The sequence below is a fragment of the Erpetoichthys calabaricus genome, chromosome 12 (assembly GCF_900747795.2).
Source record: "Erpetoichthys calabaricus chromosome 12, fErpCal1.3, whole genome shotgun sequence".
Lineage (NCBI taxonomy): Eukaryota > Metazoa > Chordata > Cladistia > Polypteriformes > Polypteridae > Erpetoichthys > Erpetoichthys calabaricus.
In genome coordinates, this window is record NC_041405.2 from 40,642,609 (window position 1) to 40,657,787 (window position 15,179).

Here is a 15,179-nt window from a genome sequence, read left to right on the forward strand (position 1 = left end):
ACATAATATTAACTTTCATGCACTTACTGATAAGCCCCAGCTTTATTTATCATTTAAAGCAAATGATGCTTCCTCAGTTATAAAATTTGTTAATCATTTTGCTCATGTAAAAGATAAAAACATAAGCAGGCATCCAAAACAAAATAAAAAAGGTTATTAATATTTAATACTGAAGAAAATATTTTATATTACCTTGCACTCCAGGCAGACCTTGATCACCTTTAACCCCAGGACTTCCTGGCAAACCGGGCAGTCCTGGGGAACCTGGTGCTCCTTTGGTTCCAGGAATTCCATTGAATCCAGGTTGTCCTGGTTCTCCCTGAGAATACATTAGTTAAAAGACAGTCACAAACAAAAAAAGCACACATGCATTAATAAGAAGCAGGCTCTAAATGTTAATGTTTAAGAATCACTGCATTTCAAACATCTTCAAATAAAGAAATCATTTATGGGCAATATACAAAGTTGTAGCAGTTATTCTATAGTGTATAATATATGCTGACACAATTACATGACAAACAGTATCACTGATATATTGTCAAACTGTAAATAGTAATATTGATATAGAAGGTAAGCTGCCCTATTTTACCTCTTAACAAGTATGATGAATAATGCTTAATTAATATTGAGTTGTTCTTTTGCATATATCATTAAGATAACAACTTGTTTTCTATATATTCTCATTTGATGTACCCTTCTCATAAATAAGTGAAGAAACTGGGCAGATGTAAAGATCCTCAGTTTGTTTTTTTATTATTATTGTAATCAATAGTTATTTTACTGAGATTTATAGAAAAGTCTCTAAATAGTTTCAAAGGTTAGAAGTTTAATTGGTTGCATTAACAATGTTTCTTGACATTTTTGGAGTATCTTTAATGTTTTTGAGTTTGAGAGATATAATTTTAGTGAGCATACTATATTGAGCATATGTTTAATGAGATTGCAAGCCATTTTTGGAGTATCTTTGATGTTTTGGGATTGCAAGATAAGTTAACTTTGTAATGTGAATAAACCATATTGAGATGCAGGATTTATTTATTTATTTAGAACCATTAATTCTGACCCTGATAAAGGACAAGTAATCCATAAATACACTGGCCACTAGGAAGACACTTTATGGCTTCATATTTTAAACAGTTTCCTGCTGATACCGTAGCTTATATTGTGGAAATTAATTTGTCTTGCTATGATATTTTTAACAGTTGTGAAGTTTGGATTTATATCTTACAGTATTTAGGCACATTTAGTACATTTACTGTGTGATTACAAGGTGTTTTCCAGTAACCGAGAGCTGCTGAGACAGGATAATAAATAATAATAATAAGTTGCATTTAAGCACCTTTCACAAAAAAAATAAAAAATACACAAAAGACAAATGTTTGTGGAAGAGGAAAGTTTTCAGTTGAGATTTAAAGGTGCAGAAAGAGGAGCAATCTCAGAGAGACTGAGGAAGAGAGTTTCAGAGTTGAGGGGCCATAGCACTGAAGGACCTGCCTCCCAGGGTGGAGAGTCTGGTGCGTGGGAAAGTAAAGAGATTACTGCTCGAGGACCTGAGAGATCGACAAGGAGTGTAAGGAGCTAGGAGCTGAGTGAGGTAGAGGGGGGCAATGTTATGTAGGGCTTTGAAGGTGAGAAGCAGAATCTTGAATTTAATCCTTTAACCAGTGAAGCTAGGAGAGAACAGGGGAAACAAAGTGTATGGGTGAGGACTCTGGCTGTGGAGTTCTGAATATACTGTAGCTTCTGTATAGATTTTGCAGGGAGGCTGATGAAGAGGGAATTACAGTATATCAATATGAGACATTATGAAACAATGAACCAGAGTTTGAGCATCATTAAAGGACAGAAATGGACAGAGGTGGACAATGTTACAGAGATGATAGAATGACATTTTGGAAAGAGACCTAATGTGTAGCTCAAAGTTAAGTGATAAATGAAACAAAACACCAAGATTTCTGACAACAGGAGCAGGTTTGACAAAAGTACCATCAACAAAAACAGAGAAATTGGATGCCTTAGAAAGATAGGAATTTTTGACCTATCAGTAACACTTCAGTTTTATTGGCATTAAGTTTGAGAAAGTTATTTTCCATCCATAGCTTAATTTTAGTGATGCAGTCAGTGAGTATGCTGAGAGGTGAATCTGTAGGGGAGTCTGTACTAAGATATACAGTAACTGTATATCGTCTGCATAACAGTGGAAGTTAAGGCCATGTCTGCGAATAATCTGACCCAAAGGAGGGATATAAAGTAGAAGATGCAAACAGACTACTTTAGGCTGTCGGCAAGAAAATTATGTTTTTTTTACTGAATGAGAAAGGAAGCTGCCTTCAGCTTCTGTGCTGATAAAGAAAGGAGATAAAATGGAAAAGCTCACACACGATGCTGGAAATTAATTAGCTGTCTACAGGACAACTGTGTGTTTTTGCTGACCATGCTTATTTATAATATAGTATGGTTCATTTTGACTTGTGTCTGGATAGCAATTGTAAGCTGCCAATGATGATAAGAAACTTTGTATGATATAAGTAATCTAATTTTGTACCTTTTGCTTGTGTATAAAAATACCTCAACAAGCAGAAAAGGTGTGGATCTTGTTACAGAACGCTGTGTGCATCTAGTTACAGTATCCTGTAATAGGAGTGTTCCCTTTTTGAAAAGAATAAATGGTTTATAATTTTTCTCGTAGAGGTTTTAGATCACCGAGGGGCTGACGGTCATTACTACCACAATATGTGTTTTAGACACAACATCATAATGTATTTATAAACAATTACCTGAAACATTTGTTGTTTAAAATATGAAATAAGTGTGTAATACAGAAACCTAAGTATTCAGAAATACAATTTTTGGGAATCTTTGCATTTTTATTCAACATAATTGTTTTTAAGGTTGGGCATGGCTGTGGTGTATACGCATTTTAAGAAGGGTGATGTACAAGAGTGGAGGAAGATACCATGCAATACAATACAATTTGTTTTTGTATAGTCCAAAATCACACAAGAAGTGCCACAATGGGCTTTAACAGGCCCTGCCTCTTGACAGCCCCCCATCCTTGACTCTCTAAGAAGACAAGGAAAAACTCCCAAAAAACCCTTGTAGGGAAAAAATGGAAGAAACCTTGGGAAAGGCAGTTCAAAAAGAGACCCCTTTCCAGGTAGGTTGGGTGTGCAGTGGGTGTCAAAAAGAAGGGGGAAGATGCACACAGGTAGATTATATCCTATGTAAAAGAGTCAATCTGAAGGAGATTAAAGACTGCAAAGTGGTGGCAGAGGAAAGTATAGTTAGACAGCATAGGTTGGTGGTCTGTAGGATGACGATGGAAATCAAGAAGAGGAGGAGAGTGAAGGCAGAGCCAAGAATCAAATGGTGGAAGTTGAAAAAGGAAGACTGCAAGGTTGAATTTAGGGAGGAGGTAAGACAGGCACTGGGTGGCAGTGAAGAGTTACCAGACAGCTGGGCAACTACAGCAAAAGTAGTAAGGGTGACAGCAAGAAGGGTGCTTGGCGTGACATCTGGACAGAGGAAGGAGGAAAGGAAATCTGGTGGTGGAATGGGGAAGTACAGGCGAGTATACAGAGGAAGAGGATGGCAAAGAAGAAGTGGGATAGTCAGAGAGATGCAGGAAGTAGACAAGAGTGCAAGGAGATAAGGTGTAAGGTGAAGAGAGAGGTGGCGAAGGCTAAAGAAAAGGCGTATGATGAGTTGTATGAAAAGTTAGAGACTAAGGAGGGAGAAAAGGACCTGTACTGATTAGATAGGTCACCTTGCCCGATGAAGGGGCCTTAGCTGCCTCGAAAGCTTGCATTTGTAATCTATTTAGTTAGCCAATAAAAGGTGTCATTTCACCCTACTTTTTCCTGTATCAATCTATGGCTATGGTCTACTGCTATGGTCATAGAAGTATTGAAATGGTGCATTTTAAGAAAACAGCATATCTCTGATAGTTTACTTATTTTTATGCAGAGGTTGCAAAGTTTTAAGAAAAAACACTCCTGCTATTCTGTTAGTAAATTTAATGACATAAAATGCCCGTATCAAGGAGCAGCTGAGACTTAGAAAGAATTCAGTTTGTAAACCTAAGGTTTGCATCTCTGTTCTAAGATGAGAATTAGCACCTCCAAGTCTGAGGTCACTGAACTCTTCCAGAAAAGAGGGCCATGTTTCTTAAGGGTATGAAGTAAGAAGATGCACCCAACATTGGAGGTCAAGTACTTTGGGGTCTTGTTCACAAGTAAAGAAAAGCGGATCATGATATTGTACAACAAATTGGTGCAGCAATAGCAGTTTTGCAGATATTGTTCCAGACCATGATGGCGAAGAGAAAGGAAAGTCCAGAGACAAAGCTTTTGATTTATTATTCTGCTTATAGCCCCATCCTCATCTATGGTCCAATGGAAATACTCACTATGTTAGTGTGAAGATGTCAGCAATATGGGAGGATCTCAAAATAGAACTCCTGATTTTCTTGTTTGAGAGGAGCCAGTTGAGGCGGTTTAGACATATTGATAGGATAACCCTTTGTTGCTTTGCACGTTTGGGGAGATAGAGTGGAAATCTTACCAAATGGTGAAATACAGTAGGAAGGTCTGGTCTGTCTGACTTGGCAAATTGCCACTGTCAACCCTCACCAAGATAAACAGAGTGAAAATGAAGTGAACTCTCACAAAGCACCAACACCTCTCCCATATTCATAGAAACTCCTGCAGATTTTTGAGTTAGAGGTAGATTTTAGAGGTAAAACAAACCTTAACTCCTGAAAAACCTGGCAGGCCATTGCCAGGTAGGCCTGGGGCACCTTTCTCTCCTTTGGGTCCAGTAGACCCTGGAAGCCCAGGCTGCCCAATTCTTCCCTGTAGCCCAGGTGATCCATTGGCACCCGGAGGGCCTGTCAAGAAAATAAACAATGTGTTAATGTTTTAAATATAAACAAATTATATAACTGACAAACGCAGTACCATATCTAGTGACACATACCTAATGCACATACTGCACATTATACTGTATTATTTAAGGTAATATATCTGGATATCTGAATTCACAGTCAGAACGGGAGAAAGGATGGAATGCTAATAATTACAATGTATAGTCTTACACACACCCACATTCACACACACAAACATGAGGAAAATAGGCAAGCTACACAGAAAGTTACCTAGCTGCATATCACAATGGGATTTAGGTTCTGTGAAGCATTGCTTTCCATGAAAAGAAAAAAAAATTAAAAATTCAAGATAAAGAAACTGGAATACAGTTGCTCTAATGAAGAAGCACCATATTGACAAAAACTTACAAATGCACTTCAAAAATCACTACATTTATTACCTACGTTTAATAGATAATACAAATGCAAGAAAAAGTGAAAAAGGATTTTCATTTGGTTACTGCATGTGCAGATTGAAGAGAACTGTAAATAATATACTGTAAGATTACTGACTGAACTGTCAAATTTCAGATCAAGAGCCTTCCAGATCAACAGTTTGTCATTCATTGTGTTTACCTGCTAAACAAACTTAAATTAATGTCAGAACAGGAGGTTTTGCATAATGTTTCTTAAATGAAACCTACCGGTAATCCACTCATAAGACATTATTCCAACTAATTTTTTTAAACACTTACTAGCAGTACTTGCACAACCTATACTGAGTACAGTTAATATAGAGTATATGTCTTCAAGAAATCTCTGACTGGCTTTGGCTCTTTATACTTTATTGCAGAAGTAGCACTAACTTACGTTGATGATATAATTAAGATTTTCTGTGATGAAATGATTTTATTCAAAGGTCATAAGGCTAACCAACAGCTCTCATAATGACAACTGCATAAATGTTTCTCATATATTCATGTGATGTTGTATTTGATATATAGTGTTTCATTATGTACACTTGAACAATTATTTTGAACTTAAACTTCAAGGAAGTGCCAAAATCATTATGATTCTGGATTTACATTCAATAATGTTCGATAGTACTGTTCATGGGAACTGGAGTCCAGAAGTGCAACCCTGTTGGGGTACCTGAGTGCCACAACAGGTTGCTATCACATGAGGGCTATTGTGGTTCTCAAACAACCTGTAAGTGCTCCCCACAAGTCATGCCAGGTAAAAAAAGGAGCCCTCTACCTTACCTTGGGGAGTGAGAGTTGGGAGGCAGAAGGCAACACTCAACTGTAGGGTGAGGAAAAGAGTCATTGTTTTGTATGATTATTGGTTGTACTTCATGGTATTTGGTGCTGGGTGGATTTAAAAAAATCCATTATTTGAACCTGCAATATACATTTTCTCATTGACAGAGATTTAATCTTCAGGCAATACATTTTCACACTTTCTGAGACTAGTGCTCTTCAGCTCAGATATATTGCAAAATTGAAGTGTTTCTTAATGTGCAAAGGTCTTAAAACACTAGTTCAATGAGTCCGCTTCAGTAGAATTGTCTTTTGTACTCTAAGTTTTTAGGCTGAGTAAACCATTCTGTTACTACTCTACACTTATTTCAAACAGGAATCATAACAAGAACTAATAATCTGGCTTCCAGTAAAGTTTTAATATTGCATGTTTTTAAAACAAAATTGTAAATGGCTTATCCCCCAAGTTTAGAAAGTATTAAAGTCTAAAATTATTATAATACCAAAATTAGAGAAGGCTTCATCCTCCCCAGAATTTAAATAAAGGCTAATGACTCATTATTATAGCGCACTTAGGCTAACTGGTGATTCTTAATTAACCCTAAGTATGTGAATGAGATTGTGTATGTTTAATTTAACTTAATCCTTTTATTCGCCATATACAATTTCTTGCCTTAAGAATTGGTCATTTTTCACATACTCTAACTTACATTCTAGGGACACACAGAATTTATTTGGGGTCAGAGCACAGTGTCAGCTATTTCTACAGCGCCAATGGAGCAATTGCAGGTTAAGAGCCTTGTTTAAGGGCTTAATGGAATAGCAACCTTCTAGTTACCAGCACCTTATACAGAAATTGTTTTCACGTTGTGCTTAAAGATGTCAGCATAGGCTCTGGCCTCTACAACCTTGAACAGGGTAAGTGGAATCAAATACTGTTGTATTGTCAGGTACCATTGTAATAGGTGTTACTCATATCAGTTTTTCATATTGCCTTTTAATAATTGCATTGGCTTATTTATTTGACAGTTAGCAAGTCCATAGTATTTTCCTTTTTTTGTCAGCATCCTGTATTTAGTGTGCCTTGTTATGGATCTCTCATTGCCAAAGATGTACCTGTTGTCACAGCTACATCGCATGCTACTTTAAATTGCCTTGTTTGTGTGCATCATTATTTATTTTAGATTATAGTTTCCATCCATCCATTTTCCAACCAGCTGAATCCGAACACAGGGTCACGGGGGTCTGCTGGAGCCAATCCCAGCCAACACAGGGCACAAGGCAGGAACCAGTCCCGGGCAGGGTGCCAACCCACCTCAGGACACACACAAACACACCCACACACCAAGCACACACTAGGGCCAATTTAGAATCGCCAATCCACCTAACCTGCATGTCTTTGGACTGTGGGAGGAAACCGGAGCGCCCGGAGGAAACCCACGCAGACACGGGGAGAACATGCAAACTCAACGCAGGGAGGACCCGGGAAGCGAACCCAGGTCTCCTAACTGCGAGGCAGCAGCGCTACCCACTGCGCCACCGTGCAGCCCAGATTATAGTTTACCACAAATAAATTAATCTTGCACTAAATGCATCTAAAAGATTTAACAAACATGTATTAGTATTTACTGTATTTATTTGCACATATGACATTGTGTTTTTCTTTTCCCCAACACTATATTTTTATGTTTAAGTTGCATATTATATTATATTAGCTGTGTCATTTGGCTTCGCCAAGGAAATTTTCTAAGAAAATAGGCCTCAGTTATAGTGTCGAGGGTTAACTGGATGTATCAGAAGTACTATGTAACTAACTGAGTATTTTTCTGTACTGTATATGATATTTGTTGTTTTTCATCCATCCATCCATCCATTATCCAACCCGCTATATTCTAACACAGGGTCACGGGGGTCTGCTGGAGCCAATCCCAGCCAACACAGGGCGCCAGCTCACCGCAGTTGTTATTTCTTACCCATGGTTAATGTCATTAATTGACTGGAGCTCCTTACTCTTGGACATTCCACATAAAATTGTCCAGGAGTAAAACACTCATGGTGGAGATCAATTCCTGCTTTTAACTAGTGACCGACCAAGGCTTCTGTTGATAATCATTGGAAAAATAAAATTTTACAGGAAACTCTATTTTTTTTATCTACCCAGGGGCTAATATTCTAATACATTGATGCGCCTTACTTTTTAACATACCATACCATCTTCTAAGCCTGCTTAATTCTGAGCGGGGTTGAGGGGGGTTGCTTGACGCTAATGACCACAGGGCTCAAGGCATGAACAAACCTTGGACAGGGCACTAGCCCATTACAGAATGAACACGCACACACATTTTAATGTCACCAATCCACCTAACCTGCATATTTTTGGACAGTGGGAGGAAACTGGAGCACCCAAAGGAAATCCATGCAGACACACATGATGTGAATCCACCACAGTACCACAGTGACACCCAGTCATGGACGTGATATATACAAATGGACATGAGTAAAACATTCATACTTTTTCTAGTAACTTGGCTTTTGTTGATGGTCACTACAAAACATGATTTTAGAGGAAATTGTATTATTTTAAATTGAAGGTGTTAATTATTAGGAATAATGGGAATTTTATGTATAAATATAAGTTTACCCTTTAGTAGATCCTTTAAAAGTGGTAACTTCATTCATATTTGAATGTAACGCTTTGATCTGTAATCTTGTACTGTTACAAAGGTTTGGTGGGTTTAGATCAAAAGCAATATACACTGAATAGTGATTTCCTTTAACCTTATTACATATAGCATTGACATTTACAGGCTGCACATTTACGTCTCACATGGAATAAACTCAATGTTTTAAGCATTTTACAGATTAGAACTGGTGTAAAGAATAATATTATGAAATATGCATAATGAGCACCTTCTCTATTTTCTGCCTATGATCTGTGCAAGCATTTAAACTGATCAAGGTATTCCGGTTTTCCCAGCTTGTGTTGTACACAGGGCTTGATGTGGGCTGGTGCACTGTACAGGAAGTCCTCTGTTTGTGCTTTGCATTTCACGTAATTTACCACCATGCCACCTCCTCAACCCCTCATTCCTTGAAGTTTATGTATATAACAGCTCTCGACAATCCAATCTAAATTTGAATGTATTTTATACCGCATTGTGAGGAGTAAAAAGAAGCTGACAGAACAAGGAGCATTGTGTGTACCCATGAAGGCCATTTACTAACAACTTCTTTGAGTTAAACATAACTTTTATTTGTCCACTTCGCATCTCATTTTCTATGTAGTAACTGAGCCTTGAGGAACACCATATCAAACAGTTTCAGTTGCTGGGTATTCACTTCCAATATTAGTTTAGACCAGTACCATGAAGGCGTATATAGTTCTCAGGGTGATTCAAGAGTACTTTGCTGTCAACTGTATCAAAAGCAGCAGGCAGATTCAACAGTGCCAAAGCAGCACCTTCTCCACAATCAGAAGCATTCAGATCATTTGTAACCTTCAATAGAGTCGACTTTATACTATGTCATGATCTAAACTCCAATTGAAACATCTCCATGATATCATTGATGTCAAAAAATGAGAATAACTGTGGTTAAACCATTTTCTCAAATATTTTTGAAATAAAGGATAACTTGGAAATTGGCAGATAGCTATCATACCTACTACAATCAAGAACCTGTTTCTTGAGAGGCGGCTGAACCACAGCATGCTTAAAACAAACAGGAACCAGCCCTGAAGATTACCTTGCATTAATAATGGACAGTACACTAAGACCAATGATGTCCTATTATTCCTTAAAGAGGCAGGTAGGAACAACATCAAGAGGTGATGAAGTGGGCTTCATTAATGAGACAATTGCCCCTACTGCAGTAAGGGAGATTTTCACTGATACAATGTCTTGTGTTTCTGAATGAATGAGTAGTAATTTTCTCAGACTAAATAAGGAAAAACCAGAAATGTTAGTGATTGGCAAAAATGGATATAATGAGGGTATTAGAAATAAACTTGATCCATTAGGATTAAAAGTCAAGACGGAGGTAAAGAATTTAGGAGTAATTATTGACACTGACCTAAATTTTAAATTAATCAGATATTAATCACATATTAATCAGATTACTAGGACAACATTTTTCCACTTAAGAAATACAGCAAAAGTTAGACCTCTTATAACTTTGCAAGATGCTGAGAAACTAGTTCACACTTTTGTTTTCAGTCGGCTAGATTATTGTGACTCATTCCCCTCAGAATTACCCAAAAAAGACGTCAATCGATTGCAACTAGTGCAGAATGCAGCTGCTAGAATCTAAACTAGGAAAAGAAAATCCAAGAACATCTCTCCAGTTCTGATGTCACTACATTGGTTACCTGTGCCATTTAGAATTGACTTTAAAATACTGCTTATGGTTTACAAAGCCTTAAATAATCTTGTTCCGTCCTATATTTCAGAATGCCTTTCACCTTACACTCCAAATTGTAACCTTAGATCTTCAAATGAGTGTCTGCTTATAATTCCAAGAGCTAAACTTAAAAGAAGTGGTGAGGCAGCCTTCTGCTGTTATGTACCTAAAATCTGGAATAGCTTACCAATAGAAATTTGCCAGGCTAATACAGTGGAGCATTTAAAAAAACTGCTAAAAACTCATTATTTTAACATGGCTTTCTCATAGCTTCATTTTAGTTTAATCCTAATATTCTGTATATACATTTAATTATCATTACCATTCATGGTGGCTCCGAAATCTGTACTAACCCCTACTTTATCTGCTGTTTTTTATCTGGTTTTCTGTGGTGGCGATCTGCGTCACCACCACCCGATCAAAGCACCATGCTGTCCCTACATTGATGGATTGAAGGCCAGAGGTCCACATGATCATTATCATCAAGTTCTTCCATGTGAAGCCTGAAAACCATGAGGATTGATTGAGGTCATTTATGTTAGGTAGAATGCCTAGAGGGGGCTAGGCAGTCTTGTGGCCTGGAACCCCTGCAGATTTTTTTTTCTCCAGCTGTCTGGAGTGTTTTGTTGTTTTTTCTGTCCTCCATGGCCATCGGACCTTACTTGTATTCTATGTTAATTAGTACTGCCTAATTTTATTTTTATATATTGTCTTTTTTCTCTTTCTTAATCCTGTAAAGCACTTTGAGCTACAACATTTGCATTAAAATGTGCTATATAAATAAATATTGTTGTTGTTGAATTAAACTCATCAAGGAAATGAAAACATCAGAGCTATGAAACTTATAGAATTAAGGCAAGCTATTTTTAATGTGTTACTCCTTATATATTTACTGTAAATGTTGGGTTAGAATTTACATTACTATGCATCTTAATTTCTACACCATTGTTTGTTCCTCCATGTATAGATCTAAACCTGGCCTCTCCTAAACTCCCTGCCCCCCATTCCCTAGATTAAACAATCCTCAACTAGCCTACTGATATGTCTCCCCAATACATTGGTGCCCCTGCGGTTCACAAGTAACCCATCATGGCAGAACAGGTCCCATCTGTCCCAAAAGGAGTCCCAATGCCCCATAAACCTATACCCTTCTACACTGCACCAAGATTTGGGCTACGCGTTAAGCCTTCTAATCTCCTCAGTCTTACCTGGACTGGCGCATGGCATAGGCAGAACTTCACAGAAGAGTACCCTGTCAGTTCTGCTCCTCAGCCTGGCACCTAACTCTCTGAATTTGGATCGCAGAACTGACAGACTATCCTTATGTCACTTGTTCCAACATGAACAATGACAACTGGATCTACACCCACTCTGGCCAAGAGTCTATCCACCCTTCCAGGGAGGTCCCCCACCTGTGCACCCGGAAGGCAATACACTGTGCGAGACTCTGTATTTGGAGCGCACCTGCGCTTCAATCCCCCTGATGATTGAGTCCCCAACTATCACTAGCTCTCTCTTTCTGGGAACTGGTTTTGTGGAGACTCGTTGGGGCACCTCATCCCTGTCTACCACATGTTATACTAATAATGATGTGAAGTGTATAATGTGTGAAGACATTAGTCCAAATATGAAATAAACACGTGCTCATTTATTCAAGAACAAAACCAAAGAAAAAAAAATCATTCAATTTAAATGTTACTGTCAATGAGTTAAAAACCAAAGCTCAAATATCAAGTTGGAAATTAAGGTCAAAGCTGTCTTATCTTAAAATAAGACTACAAAATGACAACTTTTATTGGCTAACTAGAAAGATTACAATATGCAAGCTTTCGAGGCAACTCAGGCCCCTTCTTCAGGCAAGATGTAATCAAAGAGCCTGAAGAAGGGGCCTGAGTTGCCTCGAAAGCTTGCATATTGTAATCTTTCTAGTTAGCCAATAAAAGGTGTCATTTTGCTTGGCTTTTCTCTACATTCATAATGGCTAACACGGTACAACACCCTAGTACTACAAAATGACAACAAAAGTTCAGAAGCAATGTCTCCATGACCAAACTAACTTTGTGAGCTGGGGCCTCATGCATAATGTTGTGCGTAGAATTCACACTAAAACATGATGTATGGACAAAAGTTGGAATGTGCGTATGCACAAAAAAATTCAGATGCACAAAACCGTGCCTAAGCCAACTTCCATGTACTTCCAATACATAACACCCAGTCAGCGTGTCTGAGTGTCATACAGACGCATATTAGGGTACAGAGAAAAGAAAAAAAAAGGGATACAGTGAAAAAAAGGTCAAATGTCGTCTTTAATCTTGTAGTTTATTTTGTCATTAAAGTAGAACGTCGTAAACTTAATCTTAAAATCAATGTTTAATTTACTAGAGTTTCTCAGATCCCATCGTAACTAAAGTGGCATGTTAAATGCTTCATATTGTATATGTTCTTCTATGTACTCTATGTGTGTGAATCACTACGTGCTTCTTAAACGGGCTTTCTCTTACCCCGAAAGGACACAGAATACATTACATTCATGATATTTAAATACTAAGATGTATACTGGATATCATTTTCATGATGATAGGAATTAAAACACGTATTAAACATGGGGGCATGGTGGCACAGTGGTCATGACGAGCTAAAGCCCCATCCAGAGATTTTTCCTGCCTCTTGCAAGATGTCCAGAACATTTGTGCATGGATCAAACTACTGTATACCAATGCAAAAGTTTCAGTATTTATTAACAACATTATTTCAGACTACTTCAAACTAGAACGTAGTACTAGACAAGGATGCCCCTTGTCACCACTGGTTTTTGAATCGCCATTGAGCCACTGGCAGTTCACTGTCATAATGCTTATGAGATAAAGGGGATTATCAGAGAAGGACTTGAAGAGAAAATTTCACTATATGCAGATGATATGATACTATATATATATCAGATCCACAAAATGCTGTGCCTGCAGTTCGAACAGCACTAACAGAATTTCAAAAGACTTCTGGTCTCATAATTAATTTGAATAAAAGTGTGCTCTTTCCAGTGAACTCTCAAGCACACAACGTTAGATTGGATAACTTCACTTTTATCATCGCAGAATAGTTTAAATACCTAGGAGTAAGCATCATAAGTAAACATAAAGCTGTTTATCAACAAAATTTTGCTGTGTGTATGGAACACATTAAGCAAGACTTGCATAGATGGTCAATCTTCCATCTCACTCTAGCTGGAAGAATTAACACTGTCAAGCTGAATATCCTTCCTAAGCTTCTTTTTCTATTTCAAAACATTCCAATATACATCAATAAATCATTTTTTAAGAAGTTAGATTCAAACATAACATCATTTATTTGGAATTCAAAACATCCATGTATCTGAAGGGCAACCCTACAAAGACCTAAGGCATGGCTCTACCTAACTTTCAAGTTTATTACTGGGTGGCAAATATACAAGCTATAAAACCTGGACATTGAGACAAATAAATGAACATACACAGGCTTGGTCCGCAATAGGAGTAAAATGCTGCAGTATTTCTTTATATTCCTTGCTTTGTACCCCAATAAGTACAAGTTACCGCAAATATACTAACAACCCAAATGTGCTTCACTCAGAATATGGCACCAATGAAGGAAGTACTTCAAGATAGAGAAGCTTCTATCTGTGGCACCTCTGCATGATAACCACCTTCTCCACCCTCTCAAACGTACACAGTTTTTAATGTCTGGAAAACATTCGGGATTAAATCACTTAGAGATCTGCACATAGACTTCACATCTTCACTTCCTACAAACAATTACACTCCAAATTTAACTTCCCAGCAACACATTTCTTTCACTACCTCAAAATCAGAAACTTTATTAAACAAAACATACCAAATTTTCCTCACCTCCCACCAACCTCTATTCCAGAAAAAATATTGATCAGTCTTGAGGACCCAGAAAGCATTTCTGCAATATATACAAATCTTCTGAAGTCTCTCCCTTTCAAAGATCCCAGAGTACAGTGGGAAAAGGATCTCTTACTCAATATTTCAAAAAAAGAGTGAAAGGTAGCCATGCACAGAATTCACTCTGGCTCCATATGTGCAAAGCATACAATTATGCAATTTAAAATTATATATTGAGCACATCTGTCTCACTTAAAATTGTCCAAAATGTTTCCTGGGGAAGATCCAACTTGCGAATGTTGCAATCAAGTTCCAGCCTCATTGGGCCATATGTTTTGGACGTGCACCAAATTAACATCATTTTGGACCAAAATCTTTAAATGCCTTTCAGACAGCCTTGGAGTCACAATCCCTCCTAATCCATTAACAGCTGTGTTTGGTGTACTTCCTGACGGGCTTAAAGTGGAGAAGGACAAACAAACTGTAATTGCCTTTACTTCATTGAACATAGACTTATCTTGCTTAACACTAGAATTACCAGAGTCTACGAAAAAACTCATAGATCCGGCCCACCTTAAAACCGCTCTCACCTCTCTTTTGTCTTCTAAATGTGCTGATTAAGACGAGCACCAAAAAGCCGGCTATTCCATCCCCCACCATCGCAAAACGTTCACTAAGTTTTCCCAGCTCATGCCTTGTTTGATTATCTGGGAGTGAAGTGGAGTTTTAATAATAGATGGAGTGGAAATAATCTATACTAATAAAAGGCAAAGCCCT

The 15,179-nt window shown here is 37.7% G+C and overlaps 1 protein-coding gene across 1 annotated transcript in view; it reads right to left on the bottom strand.

The window, feature by feature from the left end:
* col4a5 (collagen, type IV, alpha 5 (Alport syndrome)) overlaps positions 1-15,179 on the bottom strand; it is a 456,319-nt gene that overhangs the window by 131,442 nt on the left and 309,698 nt on the right. Inside the window, exons 37-38 of the mRNA XM_028815432.2 lie at positions 4,749-4,888; positions 193-319 (exon numbers count right to left, since the gene is read on the bottom strand). Of these exons, the coding sequence (XP_028671265.2) occupies positions 193-319; positions 4,749-4,888 (267 nt within the window). The remainder of the gene's footprint in view (positions 1-192; positions 320-4,748; positions 4,889-15,179) is intronic.